Source organism: Onychostoma macrolepis, chromosome 14, assembly GCF_012432095.1.
Source record: "Onychostoma macrolepis isolate SWU-2019 chromosome 14, ASM1243209v1, whole genome shotgun sequence".
Classification (NCBI taxonomy): Eukaryota; Metazoa; Chordata; class Actinopteri; order Cypriniformes; family Cyprinidae; genus Onychostoma; species Onychostoma macrolepis.
Window position 1 is genome coordinate 13,420,677 of NC_081168.1, and position 12,124 is coordinate 13,432,800.

The following is a 12,124-nucleotide window of genomic DNA, read 5'->3' on the forward strand; positions in this document are numbered from 1 at the left end:
GGATGCTTACAGTGTTTCTGAGGAAAAAGAATGATCTTTATTGATTTTTAAAGAAGCAGTCTTTATAGGGTTTGATTTAGTGATAGGCAGAACGTTTATCCTTTGCATCCAGATCACATTAAATCTACTTTGAGGTCTTTGAGCAAAGCAACCTATTAAAAATGGCTAATTATGCATGCTAAAATCAATAAACATAAGCATTTTAAACAATTCATTTTTTTTAAATGATAGATTTATCAGTACAACCATAGGTTTTGAAATATTAAAAACAGAACGGCTGTGTGAATTTCTCTTAAAATAACAATATATCAGTCAAATATCATACTATTAATCAATCTTTGACCATCAGTTTTAAATCGTTATAAATAACAGGATTTTGTTTTTTAGATGGCAGTAAAAGCAGTCTTTTATTTTTCCAAATATTAGAGATTTATCACAATGTTTTAGTTCCGTTTTCTGTGCACAAAAGATAAAAAGCAAAAAAGGGCTAAAAATATACACAACACTAGAAAAGACTGGAAAGTAACAAAATGGCTTGTAATGTACATTTACTATTTACAGTTATGCAAGTTATTCCTTTCTGCCCTCTTACGAAGGATGAATATAAAATATATACACGTTTCATAAACACCCCTGACACCTGGACTTTTTGCCAGCATCAAGGCCGACTCTTGGGCTGCCCGTCTTCTTGACTACTCAACGTGGAGTCGTGCCCAGTGTTGGTTCGAATAAAGTTGTTGAGGCCATCAAAGCCTTGATTAAAGAGAAACTCCATATACCAGTTCCAGTACTTCCCGGTCTGCAAACATGAAAAGAACAGTTACGGTGTTGAATATTGCAACAGAATATGACTGAGTTAAAAACATGCTCTCATGTTGACCTGAAATAAGTAGTTTTTAATAAAAAGGAGATGATATAACGTTAGTACCTTTATAGAACCGAGATCCACATTCTTCCTCTCCGGCCAACACTGATAAAGAGAACACATAAATATTCATTGTTCTCCCTTTGCTCTAAATCTCAGTAGTACACTGCTGAATGTTACAGTCGGACCAAAAAAGGTACTTGTATTATTAAAGATGATGAAAACTCCAGTCTCACACAGCTTCCATGAATAATAAAATGTGATTCTGTATTAATGGATCCTCTATAAAAGATACATTAATACCACATTTATCTCCTTGTCCGTTCCTATAGTTATTAGTGAAAAGTGGAGGCTGCGCTGTCCCCAGTAGTGACACAAGGCTTTACACTTGATGTAATATAATCATCTAATTAGCTTGCGCAGCTGAGCACCCTTTCCTTCGCTCCAAATGAGATCACTGTACGATTACAAACTCTTGTGCTTTTAAATGTCACTAGTGTGAGAATCTCACTCACCCTCTGATGAAATTCAATGGCATAGCTGAAAAGCGCCGGGTGGTGGATGAGATCGAAACGGCACCAGGGTTCTGCCACTTTGCTCAGAGCGATAAAATCCTTGTCAATCTCAATGTCTGAACCAGGGATGCACCACCAGGAGTTCCACATGGAGTTCACCATGGCTTGAAGGTTCCGATTAAACTCCTTGTATGTGTTTCTGCTAATGTGGAATGTTTGCTGGAATGTGAGAAAATATTAAACATGAAACTACATAAGTCAACACCTGTCAAGACATTTTCAGCTAAATAAAAAGTGTAAATTTAAATTCCAGAGTGCTTGTGGGTAAAACAACGCCTTGGTGCCACTAAAGGGATCTAATGGGTTACTGAGCGAGACAAGAATCACCTTGTGAGTTAATAAAAACCTTCGCCCATATATTTTAAATGACAAAAGTGCAATGCTGTGATCAAATTATTCGGCCATTTTATTCACTGCAATGCTAGTGCCATGCTTTGTCTCACTGGGATTCAATCAAGAAGACTCCATTTCTCTTTTCTTCCCCAGCAGGTAAGGTGAGGATTACAGCAATAGCCTCCAGGAGTTTCATTGTAAATTCTTAAAAGCACAGCTTGAAGGTCTTTCTAATTTACCCATTATGAGTAAATTATTCAGACACAAAACCTCTTGCATACACACAGTTGGCTTTTCATGACTTTGCTATGTGTTCGGTTTATGACAGTTTCCTCATTACCTCTTTCTGCTGCTCTTGTTTCTTAGCCAAGGTCAGATTCTTCCGGTATCTGAGAAAAGAATATAACAATAGGATTTTATTAATAAAGCTAACATATTATACTAAAATTATATGTTCTATTTAAAAAAAAAAGAGAGAGATTAAATAATTTAAGTAGGATATACAATGCAATTGTGAAATTAATGTTGGTAGATTTAAAAAAGAATGAATATTCTGGTTTGTAAATTTATTTGAGAATATGAATTTTCCAGTTTGACTTCCCTCAGCACGTTTAAGCCAACAATAGTAATACACTTAAAATAAAAGCCTAGCAAACAAGTGGGCAAAAATTGGTCTGTTCCTAACACAACTGTTCCTCACAGCTTCTCATACGACTTTTGTGCTTCTTTGTCTTTTTTTGGAGCTTGGCACTATAAATCCCCATCAACTTTCATTATATGGAAAGCAATAGCTTAGATATTCTTCCATATTGGCACGATAGTGTATAAATGGCAGACTTTTGATTTGAGTGAACCTATCCCTTTAGGCCTTCAGAAGCTCTGAAAGGTTTGCGTGCCGAAGCAGATGAAAGGATCTTCATACTTCATTTCATCTATTGCTTACAGGCATCATGCCGTGACAATGTAATGCATTTGAAGGTTCAGGCTGTTGCCCTCAGTTTAGCCAGCAGCACACAGGTGTCCCACTGCCATGGGAACTGCACATGCGATGAAGAGGAACTTACCCTCACCCAGCTCATTCACCCAAATGTTCCAGAAGATGTCCTTAATCTAGCATGGCCTGGCTAACATCTCAAGCAGAAAATCTCTAGGATTGACCAGAGTGATAAAACGACCCATAAAGCTTATTACAGGGGTTAAAGCAAAAAAAAAAAAATCCATAGCCTTAAGTTTTTACCGAGGGTTGGGGGGTTGCGGTGGTGGACACATACACGGGTTATTTGGCGAACAAACAAACAACATTTGAAAATGATTTTCCTTGAAACTACCTAATAAATAAACTAATAAAACAAAATGGTACACTAAAGTGCTGCACACGCAAAGAACGCAATGACTGTGGCAACTTTAACATTTGAAAGGATACTATGGCAAAGTTACTGCTTTCCTTATTCAAACTGATTTTTTTTTTCTTCCATGAATATGATTGACCTGAAGAAAGAAATCTGTATCATACACTTGGAGAATTATGAGCTGAAAAACATGCTTTAATATGACTATATTTATATATAAACTAATGTGAGGCAATAATAATTGGCTCAAATAAAGTATCAAAACCAAGTAATTACATGGTTTTATTGTTAATTACATGGTTTCACTGTTAAAATACATGTAATATGCCTACATAATAAAAAAAATAGCTGCAGAGGGCACCAACGGCCTAGTGATGTTTCGTGTGATTTAACAACGTTTAAATCCATTTAATTTTAATGTTTGGCCACATGCAAAGTCAGAAACTTTTATTTTGAAATCGTGATGTACAATCATTCGCATAATTAGAAATATTTATAAGGTTTATAAATGATTTACGTCACAAATCTAGTGAGATAAAGCAGTTTTCCCAGATGAACGTAAACTCACAGCATATGCAGAGGAAGTGTTTAGCCCCTTTCACACATAGTCTTTACTGGTAAATTAAAATGCTTTTCAAAACTACCGGTAAATTTGTTCTGGCAAAGATATAGCTCTTATGGAGATGACTGAATTATTTTGAGCTGTTTACCAAGCTCTACTGCTTTTTTAATAGCTTTTCTATGTAAATATGGCACTAGATAGACATCTTTGAGCATTGCGCCTCGCAGCTTTTTCAATGTGTCGCGCACTCGAGATGCATACGCTTCTTTTCCATTCCTCTGCTATTGTGCATGTCTCGTGTTTATAAGAGCAAAAATTTCTGACGGCTAGTAATGTTAGTTTGGTTGAGAGTGAAAGCTGTGTTCCTCTCATACCATTGGCAGGCAAACTCATGAACTCGAAAATGAGCAACAAGTTTTTTCAAAAGTAGGACTATCCTTTTTTACGCTGCCAAACCCCACACGCCGGAGATCTGGCACGGTGCCGGAGAACTTTAAACCCTGTTATTATAGTTTACATATAGTACCTGTACATGATGTAGCCAAGCCGATCCACGCTGATAGAGTCTGTGGCAAAGAGAGCTGGATAGAAAACCCCAGCCGGAGGCATGATGATCAGAGGCAAACTGTACTTCAAAAACATGTCACACACCTAGACATGACGAGAAAAAAAATGTCTGCATTAGCACAAAGACATTAACAGCAGGGTTTGTTGCACTAAATCTACTAGATGAAAATCAGCACATAAATCTTAGTAAAACTCAGGATGGAACTTCGGTTGATGTCACTTTGCCAAGATCTTCATGTTAATTAAGTTAATCATAGCCGAGTATACCGTCTCATAGAAAGCAAGTGTCTGGTTGAGCAAAAGAACATGGCAGTTCTCCAGACGAAGTCCCTCAGATGCCAGCAGTCCCACAAAGCGAACCAGCTCCATAACTGAGTCCATGAAGCCAGACAAGGTCATAGTCCTAGGAAGAGGAGTGCATTATTCTTTTCACTCACTTTTTTGAAAGCATACACAAAATAACATGTGACAAACGAGTTTTCCTTGCAGAACACACAAAATAAATCAGCTTTAAATCACACCTAGTACACACCAGATGTGTCTTTGTGCTATGCTTGGCACCCACACAATTCGCACAGAGACCCAAAGCGAAAAAGGGAATAATGGGTGTATTGCACTGATGCATGGCACACCGGAGCAGTCAAACAGGGTTTTGCCCTTGATCATAATTTCTCCTTCAGCTGTGCACTTCAGTAATGTAATAAAAAAAAATAACCAAATCAGCAGCAAGAGAGAAGCAATACACAACAGGCGAGGGGGAAAAAAATCCACCGCACTTCATTGCACACCGTTCCACAGAACACTTTTAGGGTAAACGAGGTTCAGACGGAGCCCGACCACAGGAGCAGTTCATTGATCTCTTTTAAATATAAAATATAAAGAAATCTGCAGTGGTAAACCTCAGGCAAGACTTTTAAAGAGTACAATCATTGGAGTGTGGTCCCATTTCTTCAGATTATTTTCAAGACAGTGAGTTTTTGACAGAGTCATTAAAAACTCTCAGAGGACTCGGTAAAGTGCAAGTCACATTAAAGACAACAGCATTTGCTAGTTATTTAAATACTAGAAAGCAACATGTTTCCAAGACTGTTCAGCTGGAAATAATGCTGGGGTTTTATCAGGATTTGATAAGAATAGGTTTTTAAGCATTTTTGGCTATATTATTATTGGTTAATACAATTGTCTCTGCCTACACAGCCTTGATTACATCAGCAAAAAGTAAAGTTGTTTAATTTTTTAGATAGGTTTTGAAAATGTGTTGATAGACTAAACACTGTCGATTTTTATTTCATATTTTTGGTATACTCACATGGTGCTGTTGCTGTTAAGACTGATGTCCAAACCGCCCTCCGATGCGCTGACGGAGTGCCATGTCAGCCACTTCACCAGCATGCTATTCAGACACTCGATGACACTACACTGTGAGTAGGACAATGTGAAAAGGCACATTCAGATAAGAGCGAAAAAAAAATCTAATCCTGCTTTCAACTGCTGTGAGCTTAATCACAACACCACTCAAATAGCATCCCCAGGAAGTGTAAAGATGCCTCGGCTTTGTGTAAAAAGAATAATTCACTTATGTCTGAACAATTTAAGCAATCATTGACAACCTGGCTCATGCGGTCATGCTCATACTTGATACAAACATATAGAAAGGAAGAAAGCAACAATTACACACAAACCTTGAAAAATACTGTGGATGTAAAATAAAGTTGCTTCAGTGGCTCAAAGAGAAGTTTATGCATGTCTATAAATGAAGAAAAGAAAAATGTTATCTGATCAATAAACAACATAGAAATGCCATTATCATTAGAGGTAAGGACTTTTTATCTTTTAGAACGCTACATGTATTTCACAAAAATAACAAGTCACTAAATCAGCAAATGCAAAAAGTTGCGAGAGCAGGGACATTTTTTCTTGAATTGCAGCAGAGGTAATTGGGACACTCACAGAAGCTTGGCATCAAGGGGATGTCACTGAGAAGATCCAGGATCTGTGGCCGGAGTAGACAGCCGTCCCACACACTCAGAAACTTATAAAGAAAGCTCTCCGTGCTGGAGAATCCCTCCTGAGAACAACGTACAAATACAAACCCTGTCAACATGGGATATTACAAGTGGGGAGATCATTCAGGAATGCAGAAGAGAAAGAAAGCAAGGCAGAACAAAAATTATTGATAGGTGTCCTGGGGTTTGTGGAATAAACATCCAACCTTAAGGCTGCCAAGGTTACTTTCCTATTGAGTAATACTTGTCTTCTGTTGCTTGGTCGTACCTGAAGGAACTGCTGTGAAAAGAGGATGGTGCTCAGGAAGCGGCAGGCTTCAGAAGTGTTGTCAGAACTCCCATCCGCAGGACATAGCAAAAACTCTGCCCAGAACATACAAGAATAAACTGCATTATGGTACTGAACTGGAATTTGAATGGGAACTATAAAGGCAGGGAGGGACTAGAGAACTTCAGATAAGCCTGAAAAGGTTTTGTATTATGACATGGAAAATATACCCTCTTGCAGTGAGTGTCCAAGCCAAAAGTTAAGGCGCAGAAAGGCAGATTCATCCTGTACACAGTCCAGGTAGTGCAGAGCCAGAGCTGATCCCAGAAGCGAACCCATCTGGGCAGGCAGCTGAAAACAAGTTATGACTTCAACATTAAGCTGCAATATGCTATACAACTTGAATCTGCACAACACAGAGACAGTATATCATAACCAAGAGCTGTCAAAACAGCTGGAGGCAAATAAACCAATTCAGTCATACTTCTGGCTCCTTCGAGACCTGAACTGAAACTGACAGTTTAGTACAACAGTTTAGATGAAACACATTCCACCATTCTACGTTCTCACTCTTTTCAAAAACTGTCATTTGTGTCAGTCTACAAACAGCTGCCTCACAATATGGGACTTCAACTAATAATAAATAAATAAAACTAAGTGACAGATTGACAACGGACATGGCTGAGTCTTTCTGTAATTAACAAGCAAATGTATCATTCATCTGAGAAATGACGGATTCTAATGATGGGGTTGCCACAGTGAGAAAGAATCAATGATCTTTCCCCGTGGCCACAACTGAAATGTTTTTCCACACGACTGACTCCACCAGCTTCTTTCTCAATCCTTTCCTATTGCAGACTGCAAAATCACCCTAAAAAGTGGTGCAGGAATACTATGACGATATTCATTTTGTGAAGCAGAATAAAGCATAAGAGTCTGCAGACCATTAAAAGAGTTTAAATAAGGCTTATCAGGTCAGTGGATCCGATCTGTAAATATGTTATGACTTGCCAATTGAGAGTGTAATATATTGTTTAGTACTTACAGACCCAGCAGTGTTCATATGGGACTTCACAAGTCTAAGATTTAATTTTACATCTGAGATATTTGACTACTGTGAAAGTTTCTGCTGTAATGTGAATGAGGTGGCAGACTTGATGACATGCTCACTGATCAGTCTTGTGAAGACTTAGCTCCACCAAGTGGCCAAACCACAGTAGTGCAGATCTGTGTAGATTTGATGAATATTATGCAATATGGCATTTTGGATTTAAAGCGCCAAGAAATCAATATCCTATTTTATTGCTAGTCAAGAAAAAGATATGTGCATTACCTCTATATTGTGAATGTTCTCCAGTAGCTCTTTGAATGAACAAAGCTCCTGCAGGCGGAACACCTTCTTGTTGGAGTTGCTGTCGAATGCCGAGCTCAAGGGAGGTATCGCTAGGTGATGTAGTTTCTATGGACATTACATACATTCAGTTTATAAACTGACATTTTCTTTTTGTCCCCCATTCATATAATTTCAGAACCTGCATATTTAAGACTGCAATATACAAGGCCAGTTTTCTGCCCCAATTTCCAGTCTGGAGGAGTCAACACTAGTTGCCAAAAGTCAGCTAGTGCCAATTTTAAAACATAAGTTGCATCTGAATATGCCTACTTCCATAATATGCTGTAGTGAAAAAACAGTATGTGAAAATAGTATGTTCAAATTCATAGCATTCATATGGGGCAATTGTGGCCTAAGGTTAGAGAGTCAGACTTGTAACCCAAAGGACCCTTGAGCAAGGCACCAAACCCCCAACTGCTCCCCAGGTGCCACAGCAATATGGCTGCCCACTGCTACAGTTCTGTATTCACGGTGTGTATGCGTGTTCACTACTGTCAGTGTGTATTTAATCCATCCATGTGCAGAGTACAAATTCCATACTTGGCCACACGTCACTTCACTTTCACTTTCACTTTAAACCAGTAGGTGAAAAGTACCTGAATGGCCTACTATTTCTTAGAAAATTCTGAAGTTTACTTTCCCATGAGGTCACAGGAGAGAATTTGTGAACTGCATTGTGAAACGACGCACCTAGCACTGGTGAGTCACATAACAGGAACAACGTAACAACATGGTGAATGAAGTACATCCAAATTTGGTCATTGGTCTCCTGGCAAGGTGCATTGTGTTTGGATCAATTTGAAAGTCTGGTAGCATGTGATGCTGCCTGCATCATTTAGTGTATAATGCCCAGCTTTCAGGCAAGTCTAGTGTTTTAAAATCTGTTAAAATTTGTGGTGTGTGTAACAACCTTTAGTTGACAAGTCAGTGTTCTCTAAAGCTGTTTACAGTATTGCAAAGATGACATCTTACCCGCTTTCTGGAGGATGGCTTCTCTTTCACATCCAGGCTGAGGCTCTGGTCAACTAAAACGGCACCCTTGTTTTTCCTCTGCACAGCACTAAGAGCCACTTTCCAGGTGGAATTGTGATTCTTGAATCCAGTCTGAAAAACAAAAAATTGCAATCTAAGAGTCTGAAACACCTGGCAGAAGAACAAAGCTCTGCTGGAAAAAACAGTAATGAATGCACTAACCCTCACTCTTGATGGAAGAGAGAGCGTCACTAGGTCTGGTCGGAAAACTTTGTAGAGTGCTAGAAGTTGCGTGAGAAATGGTTGTCTACCCTAATAGGAAAAAGGGAGAAACGCAAAGTACTTGTCATATGAAACGCAGTAAATTACAAGAAACATTCTCTACCACTACAGTTAATCTACATTTATGATAAAGGATATTGAAGTGTTTATTTTAATATAATCTTTACCATTTTGGCCTGAATATCCAACAGTTTCCTGACCCTGTACGGATGAACTATGGAAGTGTGAAAAAGAAAAAAAAAGAAAAAAAAATCAGAACAAGAAAATAACATCATGTACAATTACAGGATTTACAGAGAGAAAAATTAAACCACTTAGTCAACAACTCACCATGTTCCCGCATGGTTAAAAGGTACAACAAGTGACAAATAAAAGGGCACTGGAAGAAAACAATTAGCCTAGTAAATTAAAATGAAAAACATTTTTAATGCCATTATAAAACATATGCCAGTAGATTTACAGCATGGACATATTCTAAATTAGAAAAAAAGAAAACTTTGCAAAAGCACAACTAACCAGATTTTCTTCCATCACAAAGCTGAAAATGAAGCCATAAATAGATCTCAGGTCATCTTTGCAGTCAATCAGGTCAAAAACAGTGAGTACCCAGCGGACAAAGAGAACCTTAAAAGAAAAGATATGAACCAAATGTTTAAAAATTGCAATGAAACAGAAGCAGTGACAGATTTTGTTCTTCCCTATTGTGACATACAATTACAGTATAACAGATTATCAAAAAAGAAAAAAATACAAGACAGGGACTTGGTTCTGTGCATCAGGTGATGATTAGATTTTGAGATGTGGGTGATGCATTAAAAAAATTGAGTCAGATGAAATCAAGCCTGCAGGGGTGGGTTTAAGGGGGGACTAAATAACTGTCAAAGTCCTAAATATATAAACAGAGAGAAGTCTGTCATTCCACCATTAGACAGAGAGGTGACTTTTTATTTTTAATTTACATAATTAAATTTTAAAAAGAGCTTATTTTAAAAAAAAAAATAAACAAAGGAAAAAAGTAATAAAGAACATATATGGATGAATCTTTCAAGATTTATAACATGTATTTAGAAAATGGATTCATTTTCATTTCTGACTTTAATTTTGATACCTATGAAGCAAAAACAAATGACAGCCTTTACCTGTGCATTCATTGGCAATTTCCCTACACACAGCCACGACACTCCCTTTACAATGGCCTCCTGCTGCACCACTGTGGCAGGTATGAGAAACTTCAGCACCCTGGTACAGTTCCCAGTTCCTGTTGCATAAATTGATTTTAATCATCTGTGCTATATACCACTAAAGGCACTCAGCAGAATGAGGATGAGCAACAGCTGATATGTTTGATTGGGATCTAATTGTTATAATGTTTCTTATAATGGATACAGCTGAAGAAATCTGTGCATCCCCTAATTATATTACCTGCATTGAGGCTTAAAGCCAAGTCCAGTAGCACTGTGATGACCTCCGGTGGAAGACCCTTACTGAGAGCCACTGTCTCCACCACCACCATATTCCTCTCCAGCACATCATTCCCTCTGACTACTGTGCCAGCTTCCACTGGAACATACAAAAATACATAAATACAGATATTATGACACTTAGATGTGATATAGTATCTGATGACGACACCCTCACACAGATAAACAAAAGACCTAACAGACTTGAAGTCGTCCAGAGTCATTATCGGAGTTACTAAAGGAACAAAAACAAAAGAACTAAAGAAACAATTAATTAAATAAAAAAACGTTCCTACTATTAAACTGTAACCCTCTAAAATAGTTTTTGTAATACGTTTCTATAATGTTTTATGCTGCACTTACCCTGAGACAAATACTTCACCGCGAGACCAAAGGGATCCGCCTCGCCTTTTCTCTTTTCTTTTTCTACCAAACGCAAACTTCTGTTGCTCGCAGAGGAGACGAAGGAGTCTATTTCTCCGGACGGTTCGGAGCCTAACCCCGCCAGGTTAGATAATTCGGCCATTTTTTCGCTACATTATATTATTATATGCTCTCTCTCGCGTGTTTGTCTCGGTCGCTGAAGTAACCCATTCAAACCAAACGCCAAATCTGCCGCGACCGTTTGGACATGCGCACTGCATCACTTCCTGTAACGTTACTGCCACTAGCGCAATGAACTGAAAGCGGAATAGCTTTACTGCAACAAAGATTTTAATAATGTTGTGTTTCAGAATTCATTTTATTTTTTTTATTTTTCCATTTAATTCGTAATTTGCACTTATCGTTCTTAAAACATAAACAATTGTGTACTGTTTTAAACATTAACAATGCAAATGGCTACTGTGTGTAAGAGAAATGTATGTATGTATGTCTCTGTCTATCTGTCTATCTATCTATCTATATTATTATTATTATAATTATTATTATATATTATTATTATTTCCAACTTAAGGTATCACTGGTAGGCTATTTAGTTATTTAGTTAGTATATTATATTTTGTTACTGTCCTCTGGCACTATTTCATTAATGTTGCTTATCTTTTCAATTTTTCATTTACATATGAATGTTTCTCGTTGCATTGTTCTGATGTATGGCATAATAAAAATAAATAAAGAAATAAACTACTGAGCCGCTCTTCTACTTCATGTGATAATTTATGGTGGTTGGAAATAAAATAGTGTTTGTCTGCCACCTACTGGACTGGGGTGGGCAAAGTGGTTGAAAATGAATTAAAATATTCATTGTAACAGCGGACTATCAGACCAAATTCTGAGACATTAAGATACTGAGTTGACTATATATTTGATAAATAGATTGGTTGGTATTAAATGGTAAGAACTGTAAAAGAAAAAAGGGCACAGTGATACGTGTGTTAATTGATACTATGATCAGACGTCCTGATATTGCCAAGTTAGACGTCTTCCTGGGTCAACATATTTTGTTGACCCTGGAACAACATTTTAATTCAAAAATACAATCTTAACCATA

At 37.6% G+C, this 12,124-nt stretch overlaps 1 protein-coding gene across 1 annotated transcript; it reads right to left on the reverse strand.

The window, feature by feature from the left end:
- Positions 1-390: 390 nt before the first annotated feature.
- Positions 391-11,184, reverse strand: cenpi (centromere protein I). The gene is made up of 20 exons (XM_058797342.1): positions 10,996-11,184; positions 10,595-10,732; positions 10,312-10,430; positions 9,689-9,796; positions 9,503-9,551; positions 9,340-9,386; positions 9,113-9,202; positions 8,891-9,022; positions 7,859-7,984; positions 6,756-6,876; positions 6,526-6,620; positions 6,202-6,319; positions 5,934-5,998; positions 5,561-5,670; positions 4,519-4,654; positions 4,211-4,335; positions 2,114-2,162; positions 1,381-1,599; positions 929-970; positions 391-799 (listed from the first exon to the last, which is right to left on the reverse strand). Exons 1-20 carry the CDS (start codon positions 11,156-11,158, stop codon positions 659-661), a joined length of 2,193 nt encoding a protein of 730 aa, XP_058653325.1. The 5' UTR covers positions 11,159-11,184; the 3' UTR covers positions 391-658.
- Between the last annotated feature and the right edge of the window lie 940 nt (positions 11,185-12,124).